Source organism: Amia ocellicauda, chromosome 1 (genome assembly GCF_036373705.1).
Source record: "Amia ocellicauda isolate fAmiCal2 chromosome 1, fAmiCal2.hap1, whole genome shotgun sequence".
Lineage (NCBI taxonomy): Eukaryota > Metazoa > Chordata > Actinopteri > Amiiformes > Amiidae > Amia > Amia ocellicauda.
The window spans coordinates 60,479,049-60,491,826 of NC_089850.1; the positions used below are offsets into that span (position 1 = coordinate 60,479,049).

The following is a 12,778-nucleotide window of genomic DNA, read 5'->3' on the forward strand; positions in this document are numbered from 1 at the left end:
AGACTATTTATTAAACAAAACAGATATATTATTAACAGAGATTATACATAGCCAATTAATGGTGAATAATAAATCCATATCAATAACATTTTTTTGAAATCATTGCACTGTTCATATTTTCTTGTTTTATGTTAGATAAATATGGAGTGTCCCCTTTGTTGAATGAGGCAAGTGCAACCCTCACTCCTCAAGGATGCAATAGGATTCAAAAAGCAAGTGAGGGAAGAGGTATAGAGACAAAGAGAGTGCATGGACAAAAAGTGCATCCACAGTGTAGAAAGGATCATTAGGCAAGCAAGCATAGATGCTTATAACCACAAAAGAGCAAAAGACTATTTTGTTGATGTGATTGTGATACCTGACTTGAGGTCAGCAAAAACAGTAGACATACAGTGCCTCTCACTCAGAAGTATTCACCCCCCTTGGACTGAGACACACCTGATTGAGCTGTGGTGAAACCAATTGTCATTAGAAGTCACATAATTAAGGTTTGTCACATGATTTCAGGCTAAATACACCTGTCTCTGGGAACAATTACAAGGCAAATACAAGGAGGGCAATACTTCCTGTCTTTATTGATAAAGCCCAAATGAGCTTCTTGAGATGGTTAGATGTAATTGCAAGACTGATTATTCCACCAGACGATGCTCTTGCAGGAAAAATTACATGGTATGCTCATCTGGATGTGGGTGATGTCATGGTAGTTGTAGCAATGTCATGATCCTAGCAGTTGATGACACTTTGTGTAACTAAATAATAGCGATGAATCATAAATGATGATGGTGAGGAGTATTGGTGGTGGAAAATAGTTGTGATGAATCTAGTATTGGACATGTTAAATACCCTTAATAAATCTAATACCAGTGGTTTTAAATAACTGACATATATCTAGTAACATGTAAACACCTTAATGGTCAAATGCCTCTCTTGATAAAACATCATTATATCATTTAAGAAAACATTTTAACATTTGGTTTTCTTTCAATAACATATATTGATATATAATAGACACTGTTTTATCAAAATTAGTGTTAAAATATCTACTAAAATGGAATTAAACTCCTCATATAGGCTTGAAATTGTAATGTCTTGTCGGCCATATTGGATTTATGTCAATGAGATACTGTTCCACTACTTGGATGATATAAGATTTATAGTTTTTTTTTTTTTAAATTTTCTGGGTTGAAAACTGAAAAAAAAATACATATATTTTGCAATTGGTGGTGGGTTAACCCCCTCTGTCATAGCATGACTGGACTATAAGGGATTTGCCCCTCTACACAAGTGAATTTCCGACAGTACATATCCTCATATGAAATATGGAGCACACTACATGTATACCATATGTTGTGCTCTGATTACAATTCTTTTATTAACAAATACACAGAAGCATAAAATAAATCAACAGTTAAGTTGGGTATTGTTCCAATTTCAGTATATCAGCAGTTATTAAGGAGTATTGACTGATATATAAAATAGACGAGACAACAATCTTTCTTCCCAACATCAATACAATTTTGTTAAACACCCCCCCACACACACTGATAGGTAATAGTATTACAAATTATTATTCTCAAAAAGCTAAATAAGCAGTCTGAAATCTTAGTACACATACTCTGAGTTAATAAAATCTAAGTTCTTGCCATACACATATAGTTCCTTGTTCTGCCTCTGTTTTAGTTTTATTGTTGTTAACCCATTTAAAAAATTAACATGAACATGATCTTATAATTTGATTGCTAGTGAGAATTTTAAAATGTGTGTGTATACACTGATACTGAAACGCAGCCACAGTGTAACCAGATCACGGCACCTAGGCTGTGAGCTGCAGGCGGTTGCCTTCACAGATCCAGCGATGCACTTGGCTGCAAATCAGATCCACCCAGTTATGAAGAGGATTGAGAATAACAGCAGTGGCCACACACTCCTCCTTTCCCCTGATGTCATTCGGCTCTCCAGGGGCCCAGTACCTGTAAGAGAAGGGAGAGGCCTTAACATGCACATAGTCATGTCGTTACGTTGATGTTCAATGTGGACACTGCGACTGGAATACAGCTCTAAGCCCCTTAGTTACCAGGCTGCATTCTCTCTGTCTCGTACTGTCACAACCCCTTACGCTTGCTCTCTTTCTTTTTCTCTGATCACCTCCCTCTTGCCCTCCCTCTCCATCTCCTCCTTTTTATTTCTGCTACACTCCCTTCTCTGGGAATAAGAGGAATTTATTGTTGATTGGCTGTGGCAGATTAAGTGTCCTGGGCAGCGAAAATTGCAGTCCACTTCCTTGTCTTTTCAATTTATGTTTGTGACTCCAAACTTATATTCTGCCTTATATTCTACAATAAACAATGTTTCCCCTGATAAAGATTTCTCATCTGTTAATTACATTCCTTGATTAACAAGCCGTTCCCACAATGCTCTTAACAGGATATTTCTGAGTGAACCTGGATACACCACATATTAAAAAACAAGTAGTTTTCAGATCTCATCTTCTCCTGTCAACTCTCTTTGTGTAACTGGAATTGTGCTGTCTTCAGTCTTAGTTTCTCTCTCTTTAGTTTCACTGCCTTCTCTCAACTCAATTCATTTTTCAATTTAGTTAGCATTTTTGGCATGACAACAGTGAATTGGTATTGCCAAAGCTTTACAGAAATCATTTTCTTTGTGTGTGTGTGTAATTTCTCACTCTCTCGCTCTCTCTCTTTTACATTAGCACTTGTGTGCTTCTCAGTGTGTGTTTGTGCAGTGCATTCGGTCAGAGTATAGTTTGATCCCAGATTCTCCTGTCGACTCTCTTGGTGAAATTCTAGTGTACTGTCTTCAGTCTTACTTTCTCTCTCTCTCTCTTTAGATCTGTCTCTGCCTTCTAGTACATTTTCAATTACATTTGCTTTTTTGGCATGACAACAACATATTGGTATTGCCAAAGCTGGACAGAAATTATTTTCTCTCTCTCTTTGTGTAACTGTGGTTTCTCTCTCTCTCTCTCACGCTCTTACATTAGCACTTGTGTGTTTCTCTCATATCAGTATGTTTGTCTAGTGCATTCCGTCAGAGTATAGCTTGATCCCAGATTCTCCCACAAAACTTACTGTACATTTAGGCTACTGCCATCTACCCAAAGCCAGGCTTTGCATTTCACTGCGCCAGTCAGTCCAATCCAGTAATGCCAGGAGGCCTTTATACTCTGTCTCCAGATGAACTCCTGAACAGAAGGTATATTGATTTAGGCAGCCCAAGTACAGAACGTAGTGAATTACTTTTTTATTTTATTTTTTAATTCATAGTTAACTGTCAACTTTTTGATCCTATAACTAATAGAGAACTTAAACAGAGACTTGTACATGCTATGTAGTTGTAGGCAGAAAACTAATTTGTTGCAGAGTTTGTTGATGACTGCCTTCTCGCTGCACTAAAATATAACATATCTGCTTAAAATAGTGCAAGATTAATATTGACTATAAGTGTGGTAAGTGTAAATGACCACCTAATTACCGAGCTATAGTGACAATATGTTATGTAGATGTTACGTCCCATGGGAATAGGGGACCGAGTTGACGTGCGTGGTAGAGGTGGTCAGACAGGCATGGGTCAAATACCGGCAGGACAGGGCAAACAAGGCCTAGGCAAAGACATGGTCGTGGTAACAGGCAAGGGTCGGGCGATCAGGGAAAGTCCGGAGGTAAAGGCGGCCTCCCCATAAAACAATAATCATGAAATACCTGAAATGCGCGATTCTGACTAATTTCGGGGTAAAAAAACTTAGTTCAAACCCTCCATGAAATCAGGAAGTTTTTTACTCAAACATATATTTGCTTCAACAACAACATGTCACAATGGGACATATCCAGCGAAAAATCATACATCCATCGACATTATGCAGCAAACTAGGCCGGTTTCTGGTGCTTGTAAATAAAAGAGGCCTATTCATGTGGAGCTCTGTAATTGAAACGGGTCAGGATGCACAATTTTAGATTCGTGCGCCTGATAGAAATATGCGTCTTCATTGGAAATCAGCTGTTTCCACCGCTGATGATGGAGTTTCTAGTTGATTGCAAGTCTCCTGTTGTGACGGCCAAATTAATCGATAACATCAACATACATAAGTTTGGGTCCATACAGGGACGTGCAGGGGTGGCCCTTTTCATTCCCCTGCCCGTGAAGTGCCCTACATGACCCGATCGCGCCTCCCCCCGATTCACGCCGTGAGCCGTGAACCGCAACCAGGAACCACCCCCCACCCCGGACCACACTTCGCCCCCCACCCCTCCAGATACGCAACTGACTGCAGTAGTATGTTATAATAATCCCCTACCTGTTCTTCTCTGCTCTCTATAACCACCAGGTTAGCTCCCTGGTCTCTGCATGCAGCCTGACTGTCATTCCAGCGCTGTCTCTCGGTAGAGAAGTAGTAACACTTGGAGTTGAATGACTGCCAGCCCTGTGGGCACGGCTGGCAAACTCTCTCTGTACAGGAGGCACACAAACAGCGCCATTAACTTCCTATCGTAAGGCTATCTCGGTCAGTGTATAAACTAGTGTTGTGCAGTGCATGAATGATGTTAGGACAAGCCGTTGAGACATTTAATCCATTATTGCTGCTATCAAAAAAATCAATTGCTGATATCAAGAATTAAGTTTCTGATATCGAAAATTCAATTTCTGAAAAATCTTAAAATAATATCTGAAATTTCCAGCTCAGACCTACACATAATATTGTAATAATAATAATAATAATAATAATAATAATAATAATAATAATAATAATAATAATAATAGTCGTATTTATGTATTGAATTGTATATTATTGATTCTATAGATTTGTTCAAGATTAATTTGGGGAATTATTGACCCATGCCCACTCACCCTGTGACTCTGAATCTCGGACAGGACAGTATTTCTCCAGAGAGGGGAGGTTTGTGAGGAGCTGGGTGAGGACCTGGCGGTGGCGTGAGTTCTGCGCCTGAAGGCGCTCGGTGTCTGCGGTCAGGGAGCTGCAGTTTGCGCTGACACCGTGAGAGGCTGCATTAGCTGGGGAATATATATATATATATATATATATATATATATATATATACACATATACACTCACCTAAAGGATTATTAGGAAAACCATACTAATACTGTGTTTGACCCCCTTTCGCCTTCAGAACTGCCTTAATTCTACGTGGCATTGATTCAACAAGGTGCTGAAAGCATTCTTTAGAAATGTTGGCCCATATTGATAGGATAGCATCTTGCAGTTGATGGAGATTTGTGGGATGCACATCCAGGGCACGAAGCTCCCGTTCCACCACATCCCAAAGATGCTCTATTGGGTTGAGATCTGGTGACTGTGGGGGCCAGTTTAGTACAGTGAACTCATTGTCATGTTCAAGAAACCAATTTGAAATGATTCGACCTTTGTGACATGGTGCATTATCCTGCTGGAAGTAGCCATCAGAGGATGGGTACATGGTGGTCATAAAGGGATGGACATGGTCAGAAACAATGCTCAGGTAGGCCGTGGAATTTAAACGATGGCCAATTGGCACTAAGGGGCCTAAAGTGTGCCAAGAAAACATCCCCCACACCATTACACCACCACCACCAGCCTGCACAGTGGTAACAAGGCATGATGGATCCATGTTCTCATTCTGTTTACGCCAAATTCTGACTCTACCATCTGAATGTCTCAACAGAAATCGAGACTCATCAGACCAGGCAACATTTTTCCAGTCTTCAACTGTCCAATTTTGGTGAGCTTGTGCAAATTGTAGCCTCTTTTTCCTATTTGTAGTGGAGATGAGTGGTACCTGGTGGGGTCTTCTGCTGTTGTAGCCCATCCGCCTCAAGGTTGTACGTGTTGTGGCTTCACAAATGCTTTGCTGCATACCTCGGTTGTAACGAGTGGTTATTTCAGTCAAAGTTGCTCTTCTATCAGCTTGAATCAGTCGGCCCATTCTCCTCTGACCTCTAGCATCAACAAGGCATTTTCGCCCACAGGACTGCCGCATACTGGATGTTTTTCCCTTTTCACACCATTCTTTGTAAACCCTAGAAATGGTTGTGCGTGAAAATCCCAGTAACTGAGCAGATTGTGAAATACTCAGACCGGCCCGTCTGGCACCAACAACCATGCCACGCTCAAAATTGCTTAAATCACCTTTCTTTCCCATTCAGACATTCAGTTTGGAGTTCAGGAGATTGTCTTGACCAGGACCACACCCCTAAATGCATTGAAGCAACTGCCATGTGATTGGTTGGTTAGATAATTGCATTAATGAGAAATTGAACAGGTGTTCCTAATAATCCTTTAGGTGAGTGTATATATATATATATATATATATATATATATATATATATATCGGTATGTTTAAAGGTTGTTCATGTGTGTATTTATTTTGTACACAGCTGAATCAGTTAGTACAGTGTGTCCCAACCCTGCTCCTGGGGCCCCGCTAACCTTCCGGTTTCTGTTCCAGCCACATTCTTAATTCCTTGTTTGAAATTTTAAATAAATAATTATCTGATACAATTTAATTGGAATTACAAATAATTAAAAAACTCAGACTAATTATTATTATTATTAATAATAATAATAATAATAATAATAATAATAATAATAATAATATTATTATTATGTATTATATATTTTGTTGTTGTTATTGTTTTATACAGTGCCTTTCCTAAGTTAATATCATAAAGTGCTTAACAGAAGAGCATCTTAGAAACACACTATGAAATAATATGCAAAATCACACAGCAATGCCTGGAAAGGTGCGATAGGAAAATACGGGAAAGTGAGTTCCGAACCAAAAGTAAATAAATACAAATGTCTTAATTTTCCAACTTTTTTTGTGCACTACAGTTTAATGTACAGTTATAGAAATGCTGCTTTAAGATCAAGACTTGCACACAGATTTTATAGCTATTTACTTAGAAAGCAAAAAGTGCAAAAACAGCATCAGAGAATCATTACCAAAGATAGAGACGTGAGTATTTGCCACTTACAAATATTGTACAGTAAAACTGCATATATATATATATATATATATACACTCACCTAAAGGATTATTAGGAACACTTGTTCAATTTCTCATTAACTGCCAATCTCCTGAACTCCAAACTGAATGTCTGAATGGGAAAGAAAGGTGATTTAAGCAATTTTGAGCGTGGCATGGTTGTTGGTGCCAGACAGGCCGGTCTGAGTATTTCACAATCTGCTCAGTTACTGGGATTTTCACGCACAACCATTTCTAGGGTTTACAAAGAATGGTGTGAAAAGGGAAAAACATCCAGTATGCGGCAGTCCTGTGGGCGAAAATGCCTTGTTGCTGCTAGAGGTCAGAGGAGAATGGGCCGACTGATTCAAGCTGATGGAAGAGCAACTTTGACTGAAATAACCACTCGTTACAACCGAGGTATGCAGCAAAGCATTTGTGAAGCCACAACACGTACAACCTTGAGGCGGATGGGCTACAACAGCAGAAGACCCCACCGGGTACCACTCATCTCCACTACAAATAGGAAAAAGAGGCTACAATTTGCACAAGCCTGGTCTGATGAGTCTCGATTTCTGTTGAGACATTCAGATGGTAGAGTCAGAATTTGGCGTAAACAGAATGAGAACATGGATCCATCATGCCTTGTTACCACTGTGCAGGCTGGTGGTGGTGGTGTAATGGTGTGGGGGATGTTTTCTTGGCACACTTTAGGCCCCTTAGTGCCAATTGGCCATCGTTTAAATGCCACGGCCTACCTGAGCATTGTTTCTGACCATGTCCATCCCTTTATGACCACCATGTACCCATCCTCTGATGGCTACTTCCAGCAGGATAATGCACCATGTCACAAAGGTCCAATCATTTCAAATTGGTTTCTTGAACATGACAATGAGTTCACTGTACTAAACTGGCCCCCACAGTCACCAGATCTCAACCCAATAGAGCATCTTTGGGATGTGGTGGAACGGGAGCTTCGTGCCCTGGATGTGCATCCCACAAATCTCCATCAACTGCAAGATGCTATCCTATCAATATGGGCCAACATTTCTAAAGAATGCTTTCAGCACCTTGTTGAATCAATGCCACGTAGAATTAAGGCAGTTCTGAAGGCGAAAGGGGGTCAAACACAGTATTAGTATGGTGTTCCTTATAATCCTTTAGGTGAGTGTATATATATATATATATATATATATATATATATATGTATCCATTGACAATTTCAACATTTGTGACATTTCGACTTACTCCTTATCGCCAAGATAATGACTGTGAGCAGTAAGACTCCCACTGCAGCTCCCAAGGCAATGTTGACATGGCTTCCTGAAATGTACTGAACTGGAGAAGGAGAGTTTAATTGGCTTTCTCTGACCGAGTGCCTCTTTACAGTGCAAATGCCAGAACACACTTCCCTCTCTACGATGAACTCCGATAAACGTCTTTTTTTACAGTTCAATGTGCTATAAGGATACTAACGACAGGGAAAGGGATTGTGACATTATTAAAGGAGAGAAACAGAAATGACTGTAGAAGACTGTATAACTGACCTCAGAGTCACAGAGAGAGAGAGGGAAACAGACACGATATATGATTGATCATTTATTTAAAACACTGAAACAAAATATTATTTATAAAGTTTTATTGATACTTTATCAATGGAATTATGAATGGTTCTAAACTGTTTATCAATCATGTATTAATAACACCATAATATAAAGTGTTACCGATATAGATATCAATAGCAGTGCAAAATACTAATAATCAAACACAATGTGTATGAATTATAGACACACACACATAATTGAAGTCAATATGGACAAGACATCAACCACAACTAGCAGTTGATCAGTGATACTCAACGTACTCAGTGTGTGTGTATCAGTGCTGTACTCACAGTTGACCTTCCTCCATGTGCGTCTCCCAGCTTTGCTCCTATCCTCTGCTGGTTCCTGTAACCCAATGTAAGAATTGTCTTTGTCCATTTCTACCACCGTGAGAGCAGGGTTCAAGTGAGAGAGATGAACACACACTGAGTATCTCTATGTTCATGCACAATAATGGAAAGTCTGTCCTAAGATAAAGCAGCACATAGGACTCCACCCCCTCTCTCCCTCTGTTTCTTCATGCCGTGTTTTTTTACTACTTTATGTTTTATGTCCTTCCTCAGTCTCTCTCTATTGTTCTCTTTTTTTAATCTTGATTTACCAATTTGCTTGAGGAAAGTCTACATCATGTACATTATGTGTAATCATACTTGCAACTTTAATTACGCCAAAGGTGGTTCTACCAAGTATTGATTCACATTTCAGTTTCTAATGTTTGATTAACTTTTGTTTCACAATAAAACAATATTCTGAACCTTTGAGGTGTATGTGGTGTTAATCAAAGGGAGAGAATCCTAATTAAATCAATTTTCATTACAGATTATACTGTTGGGGTAAAATTGCTTTCCAGTAACATACTAGTTAAAACTTGCTCTTATAAGGGTTTCCTTGTTCTTATTATGATTTCTCTGCTCAGACTTATCTGTGTGACAGATAGAGATAATTTCTACTGCCGTGGACAGGTAACGAACTGAAAATATACACTCACCTAAAGGATTATTAGGAACACCATACTAATACTGTGTTTGACCCCCTTTCGCCTTCAGAACTGCCTTAATTCTACGTGGCATTGATTCAACAAGGTGCTGAAAGCATTCTTTAGAAATGTTGGCCCATATTGATAGGATAGCATCTTGCAGTTGATGGAGATTTGTGGGATCCAGGGCACGAAGCTCCCGTTCCACCACATCCCAAAGATGCTCTATTGGGTTGAGATCTGGTGACTGTGGGGGCCAGTTTAGTACAGTGAACTCATTGTCATGTTCAAGAAACCAATTTGAAATGATTGGACCTTTGTGACATGGTGCATTATCCTGCGGGAAGTAGCCATCAGAGGATGGGTACATGGTGGTCATAAAGGGATGGACATGGTCAGAAACAATGCTCAGGTAGGCCGTGGCATTTAAACGATGGCCAATTGGCACTAAGGGGCCTAAAGTGTGCCAAGAAAACATCCCCCACACCATTACACCACCACCACCAGCCTGCACAGTGGTAACAAGGCATGATGGATCCATGTTCTCATTCTGTTTACGCCAAATTCTGACTCTACCATCTGAATGTCTCAACAGAAATCGAGACTCATCAGACCAGGCTTGTGCAAATTGTAGCCTCTTTTTCCTATTTGTAGTCGAGATGAGTGGTACCCGGTGGGGTCTTCTGCTGTTGTAGCCCATCCGCCTCAAGGTTGTACGTGTTGTGGCTTCACAAATGCTTTGCTGCATACCTCGGTTGTAACGAGTGGTTATTTCAGTCAAAGTTGCTCTTTTATCAGCTTGAAGCAGTCGGCCCATTCTCCTCTGACCTCTAGCAGCAACAAGGCATTTTCACCCACAGGACTGCCACATACTGGATGTTTTTCCCTTTTCACACCATTCTTTGTAAACCCTAGAAATGGTTGTGCGTGAAAATCCCAGTAACTGAGCAGATGGTGCCAGACGGGCCGGTCTGAGTATTTCACAAACAACCATGCCACGCTCAAAATTGCTTAAATCACCTTTCTTTCCCATTCAGACATTCAGTTTGGAGTTCAGGAGATTGCCTTGACCAGGACCACACCCCTAAATGCATTGAAGCAACTGCCATGTGATTGGTTGGTTAGATAATTGCATTAATGAGAAATTGAACAGGTGTTCATAATAATCCTTTAGGTGAGTGTATATATCATGTTCTTATCAGTATAGTGTGTGCTGTGTCCTTGGTACCAGTGCTTCCATGTCTGGATGAAATATTGTTTCCCCAATTAGAAAGAATACCTTATCAATTATTGCTTCCCGTGTCTCGGAACTGCCCCGGGACATATGCCAAGAAAATATCATCCAGGTTCGGGACGGCCCCGAACCTCCTTTGAAATATAGCTTGTAGATGTATAAAAGGCTGTGTGAAACATTCAATAAACGAAGATAAACGAACAGACATTGTGTCAGTGACTTTACTTCCCGGGCCTGTCTCCTGCTGAGAGTCTAAACTGTTACTGGAAGCGTTCACTGGGGTGCCTGATTCACTGGGACCCGAAGGGTTGCTTCAACTGAAGCGTTGTACCTTAACAATAACAAAATGTAAAAAAGTGAATATTTATGCAATGAGCTAAAGGTGTAACAACTAGACCTGGTCTCCCCTATACATGACAACATGGAATAAAAAACATAATACTGATTTTGAACTTTTCTTTGGTTTTCTTTGTTGCCCATATGCAAGTGTTAAGTGCTGCTTTGCTAAACGTAGCTCTGTATTGATATTTTAATCCGGCAGCTTGAAGCTCATTCTAAGAGAATACAAACACAGTAAGCCCATCAGGACAAAAATGAAATAGAATTGTACCCCTTTGCATTTCTTGCATAAAGTACACCTTTCACACAACATATTGCAACCCATCTGTGCCATTACTGAGGGATAAATAATGAATGATGGATAGCCTAACAATCTATAATCTGTGATATGTTGTAACAATTGTAAGTCACCCTGGCTAAAGGTGTCTGCTAAGAAAGCAGGTAATAATAATAACAATCAGGAGATGTAAACACCACCACTGTTGCCCTACAGGTTTCATTTTTTTGTTTGTTTTTCATTTTATAGCACTGTCTATTCACAATGCACTGTATTCTTGGCTGATGCCTACATTGGATGGGGTTTGCCATTTTGTCACTCCAGGTCAACATTATAAAGCAGGGAGAATGAGAGAGAGATTGATAGATCAGTGGGCTTTTTCTCTGCAATCAGTTCAACAACTCTCTGAAGAAATGAATTTCCGAAGTATCAATCTTTACTTGTAAATGGACTCCAGTTAACTTTGTCAACAGTTTTCTCCTAGTCATCAGTTTTGCACAAAGAAATTGCTGAGAGATCTGAAAACAAACTGAACATTCACTTCGGTTTAAAGGTCCAAACTATCCTAACAGTGTTTAGTTTATATTGTTATAAACTGGCAATAGAGACTGTCCAAATTGAGCCCTAGACTGATAGAGACTGCACTATAGTTGTGTTTTGTTACCCTTCCTATGTGCTTGACCCCAAATTGTTAGATTGTTGCAGGTTATATAAAAAGCCTGTGCAGGGAGCAGCTGTCCTTCTGTTCCTGAAGCTGAGACAGGCTTACAATCCACTTCTCTTATTTCGATACATTCTGTTCTGTACAAGAAGAAGCTGCAGTTGTTGTTTTACTTTCTACATAAATAAAATAAAGTAACCCCAATGTCACCCTCGCCCGATTATTTTTGCAAGAGAGGCAAAATATTAGAAGGAAACCAATATTGTTAAAATCTACTATTGCATTTCACTCATTAAAACTCATAGAATAAAACTAAAAATACCTGCACACTTACTACAGCTCCAAAAAAAAACATTTAGCCCATGCTTCACAGGTTTTTAGCAACGTTTCAATCTACCAGAGATCTTCATCAGAATATGAAACACCTTTGCAAACCGTCTGGTTAAATACTTAGTGAATTAGTCAAATACACACAGGTGATTAAAACCCTAATTATTCAAACTCTCAGTAATGAGATAATACACATCATCTTGCCACAATTCCATCAAAATACCTGCTAGCATCGTCTCTTTTATAATATTTTTAATTTGATAAATAACACAAGACACAGGTTTAAATAATTAAGTTATGGCACAATAAATCACACATGAATGCATACACATAAGATACATGCAGGGTTATATCAAACAAGAACCTGTTAAACATCA

At 39.5% G+C, this 12,778-nt stretch overlaps 1 protein-coding gene across 2 annotated transcripts; it reads right to left on the bottom strand.

Annotated features, from left to right (window-relative positions):
• Positions 1–555: 555 nt before the first annotated feature.
• Positions 556–9,039, bottom strand: cldc1 (C-type lectin domain containing 1). 2 transcript variants are annotated; one of them, XM_066712267.1, is made up of 6 exons: positions 8,875–9,039; positions 8,229–8,318; positions 4,864–5,028; positions 4,313–4,464; positions 3,090–3,202; positions 556–1,970 (listed from the first exon to the last, which is right to left on the bottom strand). In XM_066712267.1, the coding sequence occupies exons 1-6, from the start codon at positions 8,960–8,962 to the stop codon at positions 1,814–1,816; spliced, it is 765 nt and encodes a 254-aa protein (XP_066568364.1). In that variant the 5' UTR covers positions 8,963–9,039; the 3' UTR covers positions 556–1,813. The 2 variants fall into 2 exon arrangements, with proteins under 2 accessions (XP_066568364.1, XP_066568363.1); XM_066712266.1 differs by having other exon boundaries at positions 8,845–9,039.
• Between the last annotated feature and the right edge of the window lie 3,739 nt (positions 9,040–12,778).